At 59.5% G+C, this 21446-nt stretch overlaps 2 protein-coding genes across 6 annotated transcripts in view; one reads left to right on the forward strand and one right to left on the reverse strand.

Moving 5' to 3' along the window:
- Positions 1 to 8696, forward strand: part of GSG1L (GSG1 like) — a 207833-nt gene extending 199137 nt beyond the window's left edge. For all 5 annotated transcript variants that reach the window (XM_042971343.1, XM_042971345.1, XM_042971346.1 and 2 more), the window contains one exon: positions 8146 to 8696. In XM_042971343.1, the coding sequence (XP_042827277.1) occupies positions 8146 to 8243 (98 nt within the window). In that variant the 3' untranslated portion in view covers positions 8244 to 8696. The remainder of the gene's footprint in view (positions 1 to 8145) is intronic.
- An 8366-nt stretch (positions 8697 to 17062) lies between these two features.
- Positions 17063 to 21446, reverse strand: part of KATNIP (katanin interacting protein) — a 193290-nt gene continuing 188906 nt past the window's right edge. The window contains 5 exon segments of the mRNA XM_042972321.1: positions 17063 to 18659; positions 19233 to 19321; positions 19414 to 19472; positions 19474 to 19575; positions 20141 to 20242. Of these exon segments, the coding sequence (XP_042828255.1) occupies positions 18601 to 18659; positions 19233 to 19321; positions 19414 to 19472; positions 19474 to 19575; positions 20141 to 20242 (411 nt within the window). The 3' untranslated portion in view covers positions 17063 to 18600.

The raw sequence follows: 21446 nt of genomic DNA on the forward strand, positions 1-21446 counted from the left end.
ATCCCCAGAACATGCAGCCTCTTAGCCGCGAGTGGGGTTTGGGCCAAGAAAATATTTTGGAAATGCCTGGTCGAGTTTTGCAATATTTCTGCACCGAACAGCTGCTCCGGCTTTGTGGTGGGCTGACGCGGGCAGGAGGAGCGGGGGAGGAAGGACGTCAGCGAGCCCACATTATTAAAGGCTTACTGTTTGCAGGTCTCTGCTCAGCACTTCGCAGCCCTGGGAAGGAGGGGTGATGGCTCTCCCTGTGGGCGTGGAAAAAGTGAGGAGCTGAAAGGCACCCTGACTTGCTGGGATCTCTGGTCCCCTGGCAGATACAGCCCAGCCCAGGGGGCCATCTTCCCCCTTCCTCCGGGTACAGTGCTATCTCTGCTTCCGGCCCCCAAACTCCCACCCTCACCTTTTCTCACTCCCCCCCTCCCTCGCTCTGCCCCAGCCCCCCTGGCCTCTCTCTTTCTAGAACATGCAGAGCATCCCCCTCACAGGGCCTTTGCGCTCGCCACTCTCTCTGCCTGGCATGCTCTCCCTCTGATTCATCGCACGTCTCACCTTGTCCCGCCTTGACTGCTCGGCCAGAAGACCACTTCCTTGGAGAAGCTTCCCCTGACCGCACCAGCTTCCTTGGTGGCCCTTGTAGCACCCTGCCTTCTGTTCTTCATAGCGCCTGTCCCTCTCTGAACTTACCTTTTATGTTTACGGGCTTGATTTTTGTTTGGTTGTCTCTCCCAACCAGGGTCCAGGGAACCGTGCCCCGTCTTGTTTTGCTCGCGTCTGCATTCTGAGAGTCTAGAACAGTGCGTTACATACAGCAGGTGCTCGATTGTTGGCTCCAGGTTTCTCCCACCACCTCCCGCCCAAGCCGCCGCTTTTCCCTAAGCCACTCCATGCACCTTTGGTGATCGTAACTGCTCCGGGAGTCGCTATTTTTCTCTCGGGCTACTGTGATATGGATTCTGCCACAGTTTCTTTTTCCCGAGGAAGGCATTTGCTTTTGAAACTTGCCTTTGGGGCTTTGCAGTGCCACCAGCTAGCTCGGGAGCACATCGGATGTGACATTTGATGGAGGCGATGCTGCCATACGGTCCAGGTGTCTGCATCTTTCCTTCAGGGGCAACTGGGGTTTGCAGCTGATTGCAGCTGTCAGGTTCAATGCCCGAGACAAGCTTTTGATTTTGCCAGGTGTGTCTGTAAGGCCAGGCTAGGCTGGGCAAGAGGCTGTCACTTGCCGGGTGCAGAGGTGGCTTCTGGGAATTCCGTCTCGATGGGTCTCTGCCGCCGCCGCCCTCAAAATAGCAGAGGGAATTTGGGCGAAGACTTTCCTGGGTCCTGAGCTGCTTGGCATTTTTATTAGATCAAAATCAAATCCAATATCGTACTGCTCAAGTCTGCTTCCTTTATTAAAATGGAAACAGACAGATTTCTGAAATAAACACGAACGCCAAGTCGCTGGGCACCAGACAGGTGTGCAGCCTGGAGACATCCGAGTCCCCGGCACTGGGGGCTGAGAGATCCAGGCCAGCGCTGACACCAGAATCACCTGGGTGGCTCCTTAAAATGCAGATTGCCGGACCCCGTCTCTGAGTTTCTGGCTCAAGAGGGCTGGGCGGGGCCTGGGAGTCTGCATTCCCAAGGGGTCCCAAGTGATACTGTTTCTTGCTGCTCTGTGGACCAGATTCTGAGCAGTCCTCGGCCCGGAGCCAACACCTGTCCCTCTGAAGCTGCGGCCGGGAGCGAGTTTGCATCTTGTCGCTCGGTCGGGCTCTTCAGTGGCTTCTGGATGGAAACTGCTGCTTCTAGGGCCAATTCCTCCCCAATCTGTCCTCCTAAGACACAGTTTTGATCCTGTCTCCCCCTCCCCCATCCCTCCCAAGCTCCAAAACCTCCCGTGCTGGCTCCCATGGCGGGTGTCAGGCACCATGCCAACCCCTCCTGCACATTCCCAAAGAGGCCTTCTCGCCCCCCATCCCATCCCCGCTTTGTTTCTCCGCCATCCGTCCCTCTCGGAATCCGTCTTTGCTAAGTGTCTCCCCACTAGAATGGAGATACCAGGAGGACGGGGCCTCGTCACCACATCTGTGTGCCTAGCCTGCTGTCGGCCATCAGCACACTTCTGGCGAATGATTTAGCTTAGTCCATGACCGTTTCTGCCCAGGGCAGTGTTCCTCCAGGGGCGCCTGGTCCTAAGAAACGCTGGGGGCTCTTGTTAAAATACAGAAATCCCTGGAGATTCCACTTTCCTGGTTTGGGGCAGGGCCGAGGAATCCACATCAGGGAAGTCTGATGATAAGGTGCAAACCCCAGGGGCAGATGAACCCTGTCCCCCTGAGGGGGCATTGCTGGACCTTTTACCCCCCGGCACCCAGCGACTCTGGCAACCACAGCTCTCCACGCCTCACCCCGCCAGCCGCGTACACCCTGCTTTCCAGCCACACAGACCTTCTTGCTCGCCACCAACATTGCTAGGCTTTTCACACCTCCTGAAAACCTCATTTACCTGCCAAGAACCTATTTCACACTCTGTTCCTTCTGCCTGAAAAGACCTGTTCCCTTCCTCTGCTTGGCGAAAAACAAACCCTACCAGTGGAATTGCGCGCTTCACGTTGCTTTCCAAGTCTAGTTCAAAGGTCTGGGGATGGCAGCCAGGCCCCTCTTCACCCCCTGCCAGAGGTGGACATGTTCACCTCTGCATTTTCCTGCCCTGAGGCTCATGTCTATAAGGTGGGGTTTTATGGTGGTTACAAGCTCGGCCTTTGGAGGCTGCCTGGGTTGAAATCCAGCAGTGAGACTTTGGGCAAATGACTTAGCCTGTCTGGGCCTCACTTTCCTCATCTGTAAAATGGGCATAGTAATGGCACGTCACTCATATTTCAGGGGATTAAATGAGCCAGTGTACATGAGGCACAGTGAATGGGTCCTGCCACACTGGGAGAGCTGGGGACACGTGTGCCCTCGTCATTTCCTCCGGTGTGTGTCTGTCTCCCTCACTAGCACTTGGCAGATGTCTCACCCAGGTGTGCAGATCCAGCACCCAGCATGGAGGCTGACACACAGTAGGTGCCCAACAAATGTTTGATAAGAGAATGAAGAAATCAGTGGTCCTGGGAGAGGTGGAAGGTTAAGTGGATTCAACCTGATCCCAAGTGTGGAAAACAGATGAGGAGCATGTTATGGCCCAAGAAACATGGGGTCCCCAGAAGATGGACTCCAGGGGTAGGGTGGCTCAGTTGGTTAAGCATCCAACTCTTGATTGCAGCTCAGGTCATGATCTCACTGTTCGTGGGTTTGAGCCCTGCATCAGGCTCTGCACTGACAGCACAGAGCCTGCTTGGGATTGTCTCTATCCCTCTCTCTCCCTGCTCCTCTCCTGCTTGTGCACATGCTCTCTCTCTCTCTCTCTCTCTCTCAAAATAAATAAATACCCAAAGAAAAAAATACCTTTATATATAAAAAAAGAAGATGGACTCCAGCAAGGATAAGGACGAGGCCCCCATTTGGGCTCCTAAGACAAGCTGCCCCCAAGGTAGACACAATCCAGCCTCCCCTCCACGTGGATCTCACACACACCTGCTCTTCTCCCCAGATCTGCATTATCAATCCCGTCCCTGGAATTGGGCTAGGTGCTGGGGACACAGTAGTAAGAACAGCAGAGCTAGTCTGTGTCCTCATGTCACATAGAGCCTCGTAGGGGAAACTGGGAGGAATCAAGTAAATGGATATTACCAAATATGCCAGAGTCTCTGAAGTGCCCTCAGGATACAGATTTATGGAGCAGGGTTGGCTTGGAGAGGCAGTCATAGTGCCCTCGCCAAGGTGGTGACATTTTAGGAGCTGCAAAGGGATGATAGTGTCACTAGCTGAAGGGCCCCCAAAGCCAGACACCTCAGTGCCAACCTTGATTCATTTCTTCATCACTCCCCTAATCCCATCTCTTTCTAGAGGAAAGAGTTCGAGGTTAGACCGTGGGTGGGGCCGTGAGTCTTGAAGAGAGGCTTTCAGCACCTTGGAGAGTGCATGTGGGGGGATTGATGGGACGGGGCGGGGGTGTTGGCGTTCCTCTGTTTCTTCTGGGCTGGGCTGCTGTGGGGTCAGAAACGCCAATCCCAGCCACGTGCCCACCGTCATCGATTCCTCTACCAGCTTCAGAGCACCTTGGACAAGTTACATCCCCTATAAGTGCCCCCCTTTCCCTTTTGACACCTGTGTGGTGGCATCGGCATTCTTGGCTTTAAAGGGCCCTTCCAACTCAATGAATCCGTTCCAGAACAGAGGATGTGACTGCACACAATTCAGCAGAGCTAAGAGCTGATCCCCTGGGATCTAGGTGCCTTGAGGGAGTTCGTGACAATGATTTTCCACTGAATGATGGAGAAGTTAGGACCGAAGAGACAGGACATTAAACATGTTCATGTTCATCTGGGCCAAATACTCTGCTAAGCCTGGGAGCTTCCAAGGGAATTTAAAACACAGTACCTGCTATCAACCCTCTGAGTGGCACCTTGGACAGATCTCTTCCCCCCTCCCCCTGCCCCCCACCACCCCCTGGAGCCTTGGCTCCCCCATCTGTGAAGAGAGGTGGTTGAATCCAGATCCTCTCTAGTGCTGGTATTTTGCTATTTCCACATCTGTCCGAAGTCAGATAATGAAGGACTTCTAGCAAGGGGGCCCGCTGGGCCTGCTGACCCCTTTGTAACCCACATCCATTGCAGGCTCAGAGAGAAGGCACTTGTCAAAAGTCACACAGCTTGGAAAAAAAAAAAAGCTGACACAGCTTGAAAGCAGTGGAGCCTGGATTTGAACAAAAAAAAAATCTTTATTTTGAGAGAGAGAAAGCATGGGGGGCGGGGGACAGAGAGATGGGGAGAGAGAAAATGTTAAGCAGGCTCCACGCTCAGGGTGAGGCTGACGTGGAGCTCAATCTCACAGCCGTGAGATCATGACCTGAGCCGAAATCAAGGGTCAGATGCTCAACCGACTGAGCCACCCAGGCGCCCCATTGATTTGAACCTTTGACTGCCAGACTGCAAGTATAGTCTTTCCCCTTCAGCCTGGGTCCAAAAAAGGAGAGACTGACCAAAGAGCCTCTCGTAACGTACAGCATCTCCGAATAGGAACGGCAGGCAGAGCCCTTTCTCCAAGCTTAAGAATCGCTCCATCCTCGTCCCGCATGGTTTCTTCGTTTGTTATAAAAAGTCAGCTCAGGACTAGCTCTGTGCCCGGCCAGGTGCTGGCGGCCAAAGGCTCCAGGATGACAGCAGCCCCGGTCCCCGCCTGCACTGAGTCCCCAGGTTAGCCGGGGGGACCCTCATTAACACGAAGTGACAAGCCCAGGGAGAAGAGATCTGCAGCGTGTTGTGGGAACACAGAGGAGGGAGCGAGGCCTGTGCCTATAAGGTCATGGAATTCTTCCGGCGGGGGGGGGGGGGGGGCGGGGAGCCTTTGAAAGACAAATGGGGCACTCAATAGCCAGAGAACAGCAGGGAAGGGCACTGGGCCAAGGGACCAGAATGTGTAAAGCCACGGAACAGAGCCTGGAACGAAAATGCAGGCAGGGAAATAGTCAGAGGTCAGAAATGGCCTCCCGTGCGTGGGGACCGAGTCCAGCCTGAGAGATGCTACTTGGCCCACAGACGGTTTTAAAAGTGTCCATGGTCATTATTTAAAGCCAGGAGATTTTATTACGAAATTCTGATTTTCATTGTCTCTAAACTTTTTGGAAAATCTGAGGGCCCGTTTTCCATGGCAACAGTTGGCCAGAGCTGAAGAATGGCCCCTTCTGGCTGCTTCACCCATTTATGTCATCTGATTGGGCCTCGTTGACATTTTGAGGTGGGATTCTGCAGTCTACAGCATAAGGTGTTCTTCTGCCTACACTGGCTGATGACTAGCCAAAAAGTAAAGGGACTGAGAGAAGGGAAGAGAAGGTCACGGTGGCCTGGAGTGGCGGTGGGGGGGACCTCCTCAGGCGCGGGGAGGACAGAATCCCTGCTCTCCACTGTAAATGACTCTGGGCCCCAACCCCCTCCCGGGGGGCCGAAGAGGAAAGGAGGGCCCCAGTCCTCAGTGATTTGGCCTCTGGATCCAGGAGACAAGGAGCCTGATTTTAACTCAAGGAAGGGCAGGGATCATGGCCTTCCTTTTTCCTTCGGAATGCACGATCACTTCTCTGTTCCAGCAAATCCTCCGGGGAGCAGCCACGATCACTTTTAAATATTCATTCAGAAAAACAGTCAAACCTTTCTGCACATCAAATACTTGCCTCTAGATTTTTTTTTTAAAAAAATCCAAACACCTATAATCTTGGCAGCATTTACTTCCAAAGAATGCAACTATTTCGGCGACTGGGGCCAAAACAAATGTTTTTCCTGAGGCCAAACGGTTCCAGAATGTTTGCCAAATATTTCGCACCCTTTTTAAAATACGGTAAAATTACAAAGCACTGGCATTAAAAAATATTGAAAACAAAAAGTCAGGGGCGCCTGGGTGGCTCGGTCGGTTGAGCGTCCGACTTCGGCTCAGGTCACGATCTCATGGTCCGTGAGTTCGAGCCCCGTGTCGGGCTCTGTGCTGACGGCTCGGAGCCTGGAGCCTGCTTCGGATTCTGTGTCTCCCTCTCTGTCTGCCCCTCCCCCGTCCATGCTCTGTCTCTCTCTGTCTCAAAAATAAACGTTAGAAAAAATCTTTTTTTAATTAAAAAAGAAAAACCCAAAAAGTCAAAGCAAAAACACAGAACAAAACCCACAACCGTCCCCCACCCCCTAATGGGCACAACTGTCCTCACCTTTGCTTGTTCCCTTCCGGCCTTTGTCATGAGGAAGACCGTCCCAATAGAGCTGCTTTGGGGGTGCAGGAAGAGTAATGAGCTGCCTGTCTTAAGAGGTGTGCAAGCAGGCGCTTGGCCTCAGCAGGAATTCCCACCTCCGGGGGGCTTGCTACAAAGGGCCCGTCTGACCCTGAAGGATGACAGGAATGTCTGAGCATCCAGGAGCGCCCCGAGGGTCACAGAACACGGAGCAGACATCTTTAATGCGGAAGTTTGATTGAGTCCGGCTCTACCATAGCTGTGAATCGCGAGACTGCTGCTTGTGCCCGCTGAGCCTCAGTTCCCTCATCTGTAAAATGGGTGGTTGCTACCTCACAGGCTTGTGAGGCTGGAATCAAGTAGGGTGTAGACCGCGAACGCCAGGTCGCTGGCCCGTCTCTCCTCCCTCTGTTTTCCCCTCTCGGGCTCCTCCGGCTCTGATCCGTCAGGGAACATCTGCCACGGGTCAAGCCATCGTTCTCCTTCGCTCAGGGCCTGACGGGGGCGGAGCTGGGGACTGCCGCTTGGGGTGTGTGCTCCGAGATGAGCGACACACCCAGGGGCGGCAAAGAGATGGCAGGGCCCTCCTGTAGGAGGGGAGACGTGAGCCGGGCCTGGGGGGTTGGACGCACAGTAGGTATGGGGACGTTTCAGCAGGTGGGTCTGGTGTGTTAGAAGGCGGTGAGCGTCCGAGAATCCAGAGAAACCCAGGAGCGAGCATGTCGGGTTGGGGCGAGAGCAGCCAGCCTTCCGCTGGCCCGGGGCCCCTGGGAGCAGTGGGCGGTGGAAGGGGCGTGGGGGGGTCTCTGCCAGCTGCCTTGGCCCAGGAAGCTGCTCACAGTTGCTTTGGGTGCCCCCGGGCCCTCCCCCTCGGTGCCGGAGTCACGGACCCTGTTCTCCTTCTCGCCCTCCCACACAGTGTAGCTCAGGGACGCTTGACGGGGCGGTGGGCACACGGGTACGTGCAGAGGTGGTTGCGGGGGGGCGGGGCGGGGCGGGACGGTTGGGGGGGGGACAGGGCAGGCGGATGGAACATTGGTGGATGGGTGCACGGCGGTGAGTTAGCGGACGCGGCGGCAGGTTGGGAAGTGGACAAGCGAGCAGGTGAGGCGGAGGGTGCGGGTGTTGCGGGCTGCAGGTGGATGGGGATGAGGGCAGCGGGGCGTCGAGGGGGCAGGGGGGAGGAGGATGCTGTGATGGGCGGTGCGGGCGTGCTGACAGGTGGCAGGGGCACGAGCGGGTGGGCTGTGGGTGGGGAGAGTGTGAGAGGAGGGTGCCGCGGCGGGCAGCGGGTGTGTGGGTGGCGGGGGGCGGCCGTCGGCACTGACCGCCCCGTCTCTTGGCAGGACACCACCCACACATGGGAGATTCCTGGCCGCGGAGCTCCGCTCACGAGATGCCGGAGCTGAACCGTCAGTGCTGGGTCCTGGGGCACTGGGTGTGACCCAGCCTGGCCCCCGGACCTCAGACGGTCGTCGGAACCGGCCCCCTGCCAGAAGACCACCGGTCTGGCGCCCCTGGAGACCCGGCCCGTGTGCTGTGAACTGACCCAGCCTGTGTGGGAGACGCAGGCCTACCCTTCCCACCGCTGTCTGGGGCTCGGGGCCCTGGCAATGGAGCCGGGGTGGCCTGAGGGAATGCGCAGGGCTGCGCACGGCGACTCTGGGACAGCAGCTCCTGACCCTTGCTGCCGTCACATGCGGCGCCCTGTTCGGTGCAGCTGGGACGCCAGGAGAGGCAAGGTCATCGGCCGCTGAGGGCCGGCCAGGAAGTTCAGGAGGGGCCGGGCGGTGTGGAGCCCCGTGCGAGGCAGGGAGTGGGTGGGGCCTCCCGGCGCTGGCTCCGCAGGGGGGAGGGGGGTCACACAGCAGGCACATGGCAGGGCCACAATAAATGCTTGTTGAACCTGTCGTCTTGCTGTGTGTGGAGGCCAGTTGCTCTCTGGGCTGTGGCTGCCCCCCGTGGCCCCACCCTGTCGGGTCCTCAAGGAACCTGAAGGTGAGACGGCCTGAGTGTGCTGGGGTCAGGGCCAGACACTGAGGTTCGGGAAGGAAGGAGAGCAGAGTGTAGCTGGGTCTAGGGGTTTGGGTCGGGGTGGAGCCAGGCTGGCAGGCCGCCCTGGATTCCGGAGGGTGGGCGAGGTGGGGGTGGGTCAGGCAGGAGGAAAATTTGGGAGACAGGCCCTCAAGCCCGGGCCCTATGCTGCCCTGACCCCCTGGGGACCCTTTACCCTGTGTCTGGAGCTATCTTTACATCAACTCCTAGGGCTCAGATGCCTGGGGAAACAGGCCTATTGTAAAGATGAGAGAACTTAGAGTCACAGAGATGAAGTAACCTGCCCAAGATCACAGAGCTAGCAAATGGCAGAATTGGGGTCTGAACCAGAGCCTCATCTCTTCCCAGAAGGAATTCTAGAGCTTTCCCCCAAGTAGAGAATGTTCTTTGCCCTTCCATCCACCCATCATTCGTTCATCATCCATCCATTATCCGTCATCTACCCATCATCCATCCATCCATCGGTCATCTGTCCATCCTTCTTTCCTTCCATCCATCCATCATCCATCCATCCTTCCTTCCATCCATCCTTCCATCCACCCATCATCCATCCTTCCATTCATCCTTCCATCCATCCATCCATCCATCATCCATCCATCCTTCCTTCCATCCATCCATCCATCATCCATCCATCCTTCCTTCCATCCATCCATCCATCCTTCCTTCCATCCATCCATCCATCCTTCCTTCCATCCATCCATCCATCCTTCCAGCCATGCATCCATCATCCATCTACCAGTTGTCATCCTTCCTGTATCAGACGTTCATCCATCCTCCTTTCACGTAGGACCCATCCTCATTATTTAATCAGCCGTGTATCCATCTATCCAATGATATAGCTCATTGTGCCCCTACGATGTGTCAAACACTGCAGTAGGCACTTGAGATAGGATATTGAGCCATCCAGACAGGGTGTCTGTCCTCACGGGTGGACAAGACAGATAACTAGACAGATGGTTATTGTACGGTGGTGTTGTGGTGCCTGACTCCAGGGCCAGGCAGCCTGGGTTAAAAACAATTTTATTTATTTATTTATTTTTAATTGTTTTTAACGTTTTATTTATTTTTGAGACAGGGAGAGACAGACCATGAACAGGGGAGGGTCAGAGAGAGGGAGACACAGAATCTGAAACAGGCTCCAGGCTCTGAGCTGTCAGCACAGAGCCCGACGCGGGGCTCGAACTCACGGACCGCGAGATCGTGACCTGAGCCGAAGTCGGACGCTTAACCGACCGAGCCACCCAGGCGCCCCAACAATTTTTTTTAATGTTTATTTATTTTTGAGAGAGAGAGAGAGAGAGTGAGAGTGGGGAAGGGGCAGAGAGAGAGGAAGACAGAATCTGAAACAGGCTCCGGGCTCTGAGCTGTCAGCACAGAGCCCGATGCGGGGCTCGAACTCATCACGGCGAGATCGTGACCTAGGCGGAAGTCGGACCCTTAACCGACTGAGCCCCCCCGGCGCCCCGAGGCAGCCTGGGTTTAGATTCCAGCTCCTCCACGTGAGACCTTAAGCAAGTGACCTAACCTCTCTGTGCCTCCTCCCCATGGGCACATGGGGATAATCATTATACCTACCTCTTGCAGCTGTCATGAGGGTTAAGTGAGCTAATACACGCAAAGCACTTAGAACAGAGCCAGGCATATAGTGAGTGCTTTGTTAGTGTTTGCTCTTTTCTCGATGAGGGAAAGTTAGGGGCTGGGGGGGGGGGGTGCCAAAGGCAGCACCTCCTAGGGGAGGGAGGAGGAGATGGTGGTCAGGAGGGCTCCTTTGGGAAAAAGAAGGTTGTCTAGATGTCAGCTAGGCAAGACATCCATTCCATGGAGAGGAAGAAAGCTGGAATGTTCTAGGAACTTTACAACAGTCTAGACGGCAGGTGTGGAGAGAAGGGAGAGCCACGGGGTGTGAGGAGGACGGGGGAGCCAGGCAGAAGGACACGGAGCCTCCTTGGGAAGCTCGGTGCTTCCTGAGCACCGCACCCCCCTTTATCCTACGATGTTCGAGGGGAGGGAAGAGGGTGGTCTGGCTTGCACGGTGGCCCCAAGGGATGGGACCATGAGGGCGGATTCAGGAGCTAGTCAGGGGGCAGAAATCAACAGACTGCTGTGGGAGGAAGGGAAAGTTGGCAAAGACTCTCAGATTTGGGGCTTGGGTCAGGCGCGGGTTCAGTTGAGTCTCAGATCCCAGCAGACACCCGCGCGGAGGTGTGTGCTCATTCATTATGCATGCGTTGACTAATCACGCGGGCCATTCATTAATCCATTTTCCATTCATTTGGCAAATATTGGCAAATATTGCAGACCTACTGTGTGGGGCTCTCAGGGAAATGGCTCTGGGTGGGACATTGGGGTCCCCTTACAAAGGTCTTGAACGTCAGGGCAAGGAGTTGGGGCTTTGGCCTCTGGGCAAGACGACACCACTTGTAGACGTGGGGCTGGGCCCCCAGGGCACCCGGCATCTTGGGGTCCTTCCTTCTCACCCGAGGTCCTTCTGTACTTGGCGGCTGGACCACAGACGTCCAGGAGATGATCTGAATTGACACGTAGGCAAAATTTCAACCTATTTTAATAGTTGTGTTCATGTACATGTGTATTAGGAAAAAACGTGTAACGGGCACATCGGTGTCACGATCTCACAGACGCTGTTGCTTAGGATGAAACCAAAAATAGGCATTTAAGTAAAAAAGACAGAGCTGGCTTGAAGAAAAATATTCAATAAATAATCGTGCAAGTAGTTTGTGATTATGGTGTGCGGACGGCTCAAGCCAAGGCCTTTCTTACCCCCTGCACGGGCCAGGAGGCTCACGGGGCCACTCTGGCTTCAAGTCCTCCTCTCTGTCTGGGCACCTGTTGGGCAGGAGGGGAGAACGAGCCGTCTTTCAGGCCCGTGGAGCCTGCAGCAGGAAGGCTGCTGGTGAGACAAAAGGAAGCATTTGCAGGCGGGCCGGATGCGTGGTCCCAGTGGGTCCCTACCGAGAGTTCCTGGGAGGGTTGTGTTCACACAGGGGGCAAATGCCACCGTCTGCCTGAACCTGGTGGGGGGGGGGGCGGGGAGGGAGGACCTGGGGTTTGAAGGTGGGAAGTGCCCGGATGAGCACGTATTGGTCTGCCCTGGATGCCTGCGCCCCGCGTCGCTGGGTCCACACCCCCTGGGCTCACGTGCACCCACCGGCATCGTACAAGCTTGAGTCAGCGCTTTGTACGCGCACCCGTACAAGGGGGTCTGCTCAGCGCCCATCCACACCTGCCCGAGACCACCCCCGACCTGCGGTGGGCCCCCTTCATCTGGGAACTACCGGCTGAGCGGCTTCTATGCGCCAGGCATGACGGCGCCCTGGAGCTGCCGCGGTGAGTCAGGAGGACCTGATGTTCACCCTCGTGGAGTTTCTATTCCAGTGAGGAGACAGAGACCACTCAAATAATTCTAGCAACAAAAGTATCACCTCCGAGTGGGGGAAATGCTATGGAAGCACCCCCAGGGGAGGCCTGGTTTATGCTGGAGCCGTGAGGGTGGGCCTCTCAGGAAGGGCCATTGCAGCAGGGACGGAAGGAAGCCGCCAGGGAGTTTGGGCAGAAGCCAGAGCCTGTGCAAAGGCCCTGGGGTTGAGAGGAATGCTGGGTGCGGCGCCGTGACAGGACACAGCGCTTGCAGCTCAGGCTGAGGGCACGAGGTCTGCTGCGGAGCAGTTGGTCGTCGGGGGTCAGAGCCTTCGGGGCGTGTGGGTTACGGCACAAAGTGCGCCCTTCACCTGGAAGGCCACAGGGAGCCCCTGGCAGGAGGCTTTTCAGAGGAGGACGCGGTCAGCTCTGCATTTGGGCAAGTTCCTCCTGGTTGCGCGTGGGGAAGGCCTGGGAGGTGGGGTGCAAGGCGGGGGCAGGGTGACCAGAGAGGGGACTGCAGCGGGGCCTGGTGGGAGATGGTGGGGGCTTAGGCTGCGGTGGCACCGGGGACGAGGTAAGTAGCCATAGTGTGGCCTGGGGACGGGTGAGGGCCCGAGGGGCGCCTGGGCTGGGCTGGCTTTTCTCTGCGGCTCCTGTTTGGGCTTTGACGCCGTGCAGGCAGGGACACTGTGGGCCGCACGGGGCAGCGGCGGGACTCAGGAACAGGTGTCCTCTGAGTGGCTGAATTAGAAAAATCCGTGACCCCAAACCACCGGAGACGCGGCCCGAGGCACACGCTTGGGGGGCGGGGGCGGGGCTGGAGCTTAGCTCCGCTCACCCGTCGCTCAAGGGCTGTGGGCAGCGAACAAATCGCTCCGCCGCACCGGTGGACGATCTCGCCGCAGGTTTGAGGACAAACTCAGCCCGGCCGGGGACCATCAGTCATGAGGAAAAACCAATCTCCTCCGTGCGGGGATTTACTGCATGGACAGACAGGAAATCCCGGCGCGGGACCTCTGCCCTGTTCCCACACAGCCCCGCCCGCCATAGCTGGGTAATTGCTTTTGGGGCCACATTTCGTCGTGGACCGACACCGTCTGAGCCTCTGCCTTAAGGGAGGCCGGTGGCTGGGCTGATGCCAGAGGCCTGGCAGGGGAGTGGGCGGCCACCGGGACGGGTCAGGAAGGGGGTCTGGTGCGGGAGAAGTGCCATCACCCCAAGCCCCCGTCCTCGGACCCTCCTGATCCCCCTGGAAACCTCCAGGCTGAGTGTGGGCGGCATGGGGGGTGCAGGCAGGGAGGTTTGGGGAGAGGAGGCCGGGGGTGGAAAGAATGAACAGAGCAGGGGCAGGAGCTGGCAGAGGAGGAGGGGGAGGAGGGGGAGGAGGGGGAGGGGGAGGGGGAGGAGGGGGAGGGGGAGGGGGAGGGGGGAGGGGGAGGAGGGGGAGGGGGAGGAGGGGGAGGGGGAGGAGGGGAAGGGGGGAGGGGGAGGAGAGGGAGAGGAGGAGGGAGAGGGGAGGAGGGACAGGGGAGGGGGAGGAAAGAGGAGGAGAGGAGGAGGGGAAGGGGGAGGAGAGGGAGGGCAGCAGGGGGAGGGGGAGGAGGCAGAGGGGGAGGAGGAGGACGGGGAGGGGGAGGAGGTGGAGGGGGAGGAGGGGGAGGAGGAGGATGGGGAGGAGGGGGAGGAGGAGGGGAAGGAGGAGGAGAGGGAGGGGGAGGGGGAGGAGGGGGAGGGGGAGGAGAGGGGGAGGAGGGGGGGAGGAGGGGGAGGAGGAGGGGAAGGAGGAGGAGAGGGAGGGGGAGGGGGAGGAGGGGGAGGGGGAGGAGGGGGAGGAGGAGGATGGGGAGGAGGGGGAGGAGGAGGGGAAGGAGGAGGAGAGGGAGGGGGAGGGGGAGGAGGGGGAGGGGGAGGAGAGGGGGAGGAGGGGGGGAGGAGGAGGAGGAGATGGGCTAAAACACCCGCCTCTGCTCTAAGGCCAATGCCCCTCCTGGGCCAACCAGCTGAGGCTCGGAGGTCGTCCCGAAGGTCTGAAAGGTCAGGTGGAAGGTGGCGCCGAGTGACTCTGGTGAGGAGCCCGGGCCCCGTGCTGGGCGGCCTTGAAGTCCTGAGCCCCAACGACACGATTTCATTACGAAAGCCTCAGTTTGCACACCCGGCAAATGGGCTTAGTCGTGGGACTCGGCAGGTGTGTCTGCCCTCTGGGAAGGGAAGCCGAGGGAGGCCGGAGGTGCAGGGGGTGAAGTTGGTATTTTTGTGGTGCTGTCGCGAAAGGTGACTGCCAGAGGTCGGCCTCCGGCAGCGGCTGTGAGCGGAGCAGTTTCCCGGAGGCTGGGGGCCTGGCGGTGGTGTCACGAACGCCTCGCATCACACAGAGGTCCAGGGACGCGCCTGCGGTGAGCCCCACGGCACATGGGGACACGTGACCCGTTGGACGGAGGCCACGTCTGCCTCTTCCGGCCCCGGGCCTGGGCCTGTTGCTGACCGGACCCCAGAGGCTTGGGTTGCGTGGCCCCAGGAGAACCCTCTGGATGGCCAGGCGGCCTGGCACCCCCCGACCCCCCGCCGGGCCCCATGGCACCGTCGTCACCCGCTCAAGCTCTGGCGCCTTGCAGGGCCGTGGCGGTGAGGGAAGCAGGCAGGGCCTGACACGGAGGGGCTGTGGGGGTGTGGTGTCCCGGAGAGCCTGTGCCCGGGCTCCAGTGGCCGTAATGGGGCCCAGACCCCGCACAGCCACCGGACCCGGGCGGGCTGAGCCGCCAGACCGTGTTCTGCTGTTTCGCTCAGAGGCCAAGTGGGTCCGGGGGCCTCAGAAAGGGACTCTAGGTGGGGTGGGAGGTGAGGCTTGGAGAGGGACCCAGGATGTCGCGGCAAACACTCCCAGGCGGGGGGGGCGGCCGCCTCCTGACTGCGGAAATAGCCCCGGTGGTCTCCTGGGGACCACGTGGGTCCTTCCGAGGTTGTGGGTCCAGGGCTGGAACCGTCCGGAGACGAATGAACAAACAGAAGCAGGACCTCCCCACTGCTGGACAGAGGAGGCAGGTGCCCAGGGGGACAGAGGCCTGCGGGGAGGTTCCTCCGGAGCCCCTGCTGCTCTTCTGGAACTCTCCTGTCAGCCTCGGCCGAGAGCTGTGACCCACGACCGGGCGCGGGTATGGCCCTGAGCCCACAGGGATAGCTTTGTGGAAACTTATGCCCGGGGCTGAACAGGGACCAGGATTCGCCTCTGTTCTCCCACCAGGGATGCTGGGGGGGGAGGGGGGGACTGTCACCTCCAGCACACACAGGTCACCGGGCCAACCCCTGCCTCTGTGCCCAGGGGGGTCTGAGGGCATGATCCCCTCCCTCCTTGGACCCCCTGGGGAGGAACCAGCTGAGGGGCATTCGGGGACCCACGGTCTTGGAGGGGGGACTGTGGCTTTCAGGGGGACCCGAAAGGGAGGGGGCGCTGGCCTTCATGCTGAGGGAGGGAGGGGGCTGGGGTGGAGGGTGGGCTACACAAGGCTTGTAACCCGTTTGGCTCGCTTGGCGTGTGCTTGGTTAAGCTGAGCCAACATTTAAAAGTTGGATTTTCAGGGCGCCTGGGTGGCTCAGTCGGTTAAGCGTCCGACTTCGGCTCAGGTCACGATCTCGCGGTCCGCGGGTTCGAGCCCCGCGTCGGGCTCTGGGCTGATGGCTCAGAGCCTGGAGCCTGCTTCCAATTCTGTGTTTCCCTCTCTCTCTGCCCCTCCCCCGTTCATGCTGTGTCTCTCTCTGTCTGAAAAATAAATAAACGTTAAAAAAAAAATTTTTTTTTTAAAGTTGGATTTTCGCATTAAAAAAAAATAAAAACACCTGGATTTCTGGCTTCTCGTAAAGTCCTTGAAGGCATCTCCAGACCATTGGAGCTGAGACGCGATCACCCCCTAGTCGGGGCCTGCGCTGCCCTGTTAAGGGGACCCTCCTGGGCCAGCTTTGCTCCCCGACGTCGTCAGAGCAGGGCCCCCGGGGCCTCCCACCCCACAGGAGGGCCGGAAGGGCTTGCATGCCCTCCAGTAGGGGGAGGCTCTCCAACACGGGGTCGCTGGGCAGGGCAGGGCCCCTCTGTCTGGGCAGGAGCTCAGAGGCAAGCGGTGGGGTGGGGGGGCTGGTCAGGGGAGGGGGTGGGGTTTCCGAGGGGCCCCCTGCTCAGCACCAAGGCGCTCCCTGGCCCCTGAGCTGTAGCCCAGACACCCGCCCCCAAATGAGCCTTCTTCCCCCCTTCCCCCCCCGCCGAGGGCGGCTCTCTCCAGATGCCAAGAGCCCCCAACCAAGGCTCACCTCTGGGGGAAGCAGGGGAGCCGGAAACCACAGGAGGTGGCCCAGGAGTCTGGCATTGGGGGGGGGGGGGCTTGGCTTCAAGGATCCACATAAGCCTCGGGGAAACTGCAGGGCCACCGACCCGGGGATTTCACCCCGCCTCAGCTCTCCTGGGGCTGTCCCAGGATTTGCGCGCTGATGGCTTCCAAAGCTGTGTATCTTGGGCAAGCCGCTCAACCGCTCTGTGCCTCAATTCTCTCATCTGTGAAAGGAGGATCATAATAGCGCCTACCCCGTGGGGTTGTTATGTGGATTAAATGAGCGCCGGACACAAAACAACCACTACATACGTGTGGGCTTCTATCGTTTACCAGGATCATGCCCCCATTTGCAGGTGGAGACAGCGGGGGGGGGGGTGGGGGGCTCAGAGAGGGGACTTGCCTGTGCCACTCAGCCAGCCTCAGTTCCTGGAGGCGGCACAGGCTCCCTCCGTCTGACCCCAAACCCAGTACGTCAGACCAGATTCTTAATAACATCTTTTATTGATTTTGCAAGAGAAAAAAATAGAAATTTATTTTAGAGTTAATGCCTGTACAGCTTTTTTTTTTCCCCCTCCTAAATTGCATGGTGCATACAATTATTATAAACATCAGTGGAGATTCTGGGAGCGTGTGCGCTGCTCGAGCAATCTCCCCGACAGTCTGACCCGGGCCCCAGCCTCAGGTGGGGACGGGAAGCCGTGACAGCCTTTAAAGTCGTGGCACCTGTTTTGGTCCCCAAGCGCCGGCCTGATCAGCCCCCGACTCCCCCCAAGCCTCGGCTCTCCTGGGAGCCCACAGGCCTTGGGGGCACCCGCCCCATCTGGGAGGTGAGCAGGGGAGCTGCAGCAATGATGGATCTTCTCCGGGAGAAACAATTCCTCGTCTTCGCATCGGCCCCCTGCTCCAAATGAAAAGCGCATTTGCATAGCTGCTCCGCGGAAGCTGCAAAGCTCATAAAGTATCTGCCGGGCTCTCGGTTGCATAGGAACGTACTTCGAGTACAGCGCTGCGGCGGGGCCGGGCTGGGCGCCAGGAAAACAACGGATTAATATTTGGAACGAGAAATTACCCACCACTGGGAAACCAATTAGGTCCCTGATCCGGGCTTGTTACATAGATGGAAATAGATGCGTTCTGAGCTCCACTCGGCTGGGGGTGCAAGGCACATTTCCAACTCGCGAAAAGCTGCCGGGAGGGGGGGAAGGGGTGGGGGCACCAGACACCTCGCTGCCCGCAGGCAAGGGCGCCCGGCACGGGCGAGACGGGGGGAGGCGAGTGAGAGAAGCCCGTGGCGAGACCGCAGGGATGCGGCCGCCCTCCTCCAGACAGAGTTCAAGGGGAAGGGGAGGTGGGCTCTGGGGCCCGAGGGTGGGGTTGTGGCCCTGGTCCTCGGCCTGCCCTGCGTCCGGAGCCTTCTGGGGCGTGAAGCTGTCCACCCGCGGGTCCCACGTGGGCCTGGCAGCATGGCGGGTGGGCACGGCCCCCTTCCTCTTCCCAATGAGACACACACGTCCCCGGGGATCCGTCCTCCTTGCCTGGGATGAGTGAGGGGGGTGCAGCGGCCCTGGCTAGACCTTCGGGGGACCAGGGAACTGTCCCACCTTCTCAGCCAGCTGCACCGGCCCCCGGATGAGGGAGGGACGTGGGGGCGGGGAGCTGCTGGCACCCCTCCCCTTGCTGTTGGGGTCTGAGGCCTGACCCCGGGCCCGGGACAGCCACACTCTGTGCTGGGAGCAAGTCCTCCCCGGCCACCCCACCATCTGGGCCTGAGCAGGGACAGGCGTGAGTGCGTGTGGCCCTGCTTTGCTGGGTCCTGCGGGAGGGCACCGAGCTGGGTGTCCTGGGAGGGAGCCCCCGAGCCGCAAGGCGGAGGAAGGCCGTGCCACGCGAGTCCTCTTTCCAAGTCCTCTTTCGCGACGGGACTCCTTCTTCCAGCCCCCGGAGTCCAGGCTGCTGAGGCTGAGGTCTGGGGGCGGGCGACACGGGTGCTGGGCGGGGCCGGTGACAGAGCCCGGCTCCGGTCGGGAGGCCCGGCTCTCCCTCCTCCGCCAGTCAGCACCGCCACCGTCGCACTGTCTCCTTCTCGCTTATGCAGGTTTTGGGGCGCAGTGCTGTCGGGGAGAGTACAGAGGGGTGGACGTTACCCAGCCTCAGTCACCGAGGGCGGCCCCACGCCCTGGGGGTGAAGTCCGGACCGTCCTGGTGGCCTGGCCAGGCCACCGCCTGCAGCCCCGGAGCCCAGCGCCCGCACGCCGACCTGTCCCCTCCCCTGCAGCGACTCTGCTGCCTCGCCTCCGGGCCTTTGCCACGCTGTCCCCTCTGCCTGGCCAGCTCCCCGTATCTCTTAGGGTGCAGCTCAAACAGCACCTCCTCTGGGAAGCCCTCGCCCCCTGCATCCCCCACTGGTTTCCCAGCCGCCTCCATACAGCACGTCTGCCCTTCGGGGCCTTTTCCCTCTGCGCCCCAAGGGCCTGCCTCCCAGGAAGCCACACCGGGTCACAGGCGCCTGTGGGACGTGGGAAGCACGTCGCCCCTGGGGTTCTGCCCCCACAGCCCCAGCTCAGCCGCCAGGCGGGCTCCTGGGCGGAGCAGAGGGGTCCGAGGGGCGGGCAGGGGCTGCTGGCTCCCGACCGTTCAGCCTTAACTCCCGAGGGCTACGCTCTGGGCCGAGAGGCGACACTGACCTGGGTCAACCGCGCTCTGCTTCCTTTTCGAGTTGGTAATGATTTGGTTTTCGTTCATCATCTGGACGTCCTGATCCTCCACCTGATTGCTGGGGGGAGGGAGAGGAAGGAAGGTTCGACCCCTGCCGTCCGTCCCCGTTAGGGCCGGTGGGGGAGGCCGTGGGGTGGGCCCGGGGCGCACCTGATGGCGGTGCGTTTCTCCTGGCGGCACACGTCTGCGTCCTCGGTGAAGAGGATGGTTGTGGTAGGGCAGCGTGGGCTCGCACGTGGGCAGGATGCCCCCCACCAGGTGGCCCACCATGGCCAGGATCCCGTTGTACACAAGCAAGTCGTCCACCAGGAGCTGGACAGACAGAGGAGGCGCTGCACCGTGTGGCCGGGGTGGGGTGGGGGGGGATAGGGACCCTTCCCCCCACCCCCCTACCCCCGGCCTCGGGCAAAGCAGGTCACTGCTCCGAGCCTCGCCCGCTAGCCCGGCCCGCGTTATGGTGTCAGATCTTTGCAACCCTCGACCAGACGGGGACGGGGAGGCTTCAAATACCTTTAGCCCACGAGGCCGAGCCGGGAGGCAAATCTGGGCCTCTGGCCCCCGAGGCCCCGGCTCTCCCGGCCCCAGAGTTGCCTCCCGGCGCGAAGAACTCCCTAAACCAATATGACTGGAAAAGACAAGATGAAAGAAAAGCCACTTTCGGTTTGTTTTTTTTTTCAGGGTGATGATTCAAATCACTCGAGGCGGGTTTTGAATTCACGATGGGACGGCGAATTTCCCTGCATCTGAGGACAGGCAGTGGTGTCCAAGGTAGCGACGGAGAGGAGTAAATCAAACGGCGGCGACGAATGGTAATTGCCGGCAGCCTAATTACCAACCAGCATAATTATCTCAAAAAACCCAGCTAATAAGTACTTACGCCAAACTCCTTCACCCCTCGATGGGGCGTTTTTGCATAATTCCACAGTTTGATCATTGACACGGTGGTAGGCAGATCGAAAATCACATAGACCCGGTTCACCTGTCAGAGGCAAGAACTCATTAAAACGGGCATGTTTGGAAACAGAGGCGCGGGGCGGGGCGGGGGGCGCCAGACGCGGGCAGGGGTGAGCCGGGCGGGCGCGGGAGGGCAGCGCCTGGGCTGCTGGGGCCGCGGTGCGTGGGGCTCCCGCTGCCTTCTGTCTCCTGGAAGCCCATCTCGAGTCCGGTCACGTGTGGCTGCGTTTGCAACAAACCGCTGAGCTGGCTCCGGGAGGGCCTGTTTTCTCGGGCCTGGCGTGGCCCTCATCTAAATACCCACGGAGAATTGGGTGCGCCCTTCCCTCTCCCCCAGGTCAGGCCAGACGCTTCGCGGGCCAAAGGGGCGGGCCCCAGGTCAAGGAGCACTGTCTCCGGCGATCAGCACGGCCTTGACCCGATCTGTCCTTTCCCCAACCACAAATGAGCAGCACGGCGCAGGCCCTGAAAGCAGTGTGGGATAATATCCAGCATGGGTCTTTGAATCTCTGCCTGGCGCAGGGGTGGTGGAGGGGTGTCGGGACCAGTGGCAGAATCAGCTACTAAGGTCAGACCTTCAGCTTCCCCCACCCCCGCCCGCCCCCGCCACCCCCGCTGCCCCACAAAGACTCTCCAATATCAGGGGGCCCCTCGCACGACAGAATAAAGCAAAAAGCAGTCAGTGCTGGCCCCGGGCTGCAGGCTGCAGGCTCCGTCTTGCCCCAGGCCCTGGGGCTCGGCCTCCGGCCATCCTCAGAATGTCTCAGAGGATGTCGGGGAGTGCAGGGGGGCGGGCCAGGGTACTGCTGGGGCAGGGGCAGCCTTCTGACTGCACCGCGGAAATAATAAAGGTCCTCAAACTCAGTTGCCCAAGGGGCTCAAGCAGATACGAATATTGGAGTCCAAGGGCACCTGGGTGGTTCAGTCGGTTGAGTGTCCGGCTTCGACTCAGGGCTTGATCTCAGGGCTCATGAGTTCAAGCCCCGAGTCGGTCTCTGCCCTCAGCACCGAGCTCGCTTCAGATCCTCTGTTCCCCTCTCTCTCGGCCCCTCCCCAGCTTGTACTCTCTCAACAACAACAACAACAACAACAACAACAACAACAACAAACGTTAGAGTCCAGCTGGGAGAGTGACAGCTGGGCAGACGACCTCACACCAAAAGCCAAGTGAAAGACGACGGGAAAACACGCGCTGGCCAAACACCAGATGGCCGTGGGCGGGCGGGGCC

This window comes from Panthera tigris, chromosome E3, assembly GCF_018350195.1.
Source record: "Panthera tigris isolate Pti1 chromosome E3, P.tigris_Pti1_mat1.1, whole genome shotgun sequence".
NCBI classification, from domain to species: Eukaryota; Metazoa; Chordata; class Mammalia; order Carnivora; family Felidae; genus Panthera; species Panthera tigris.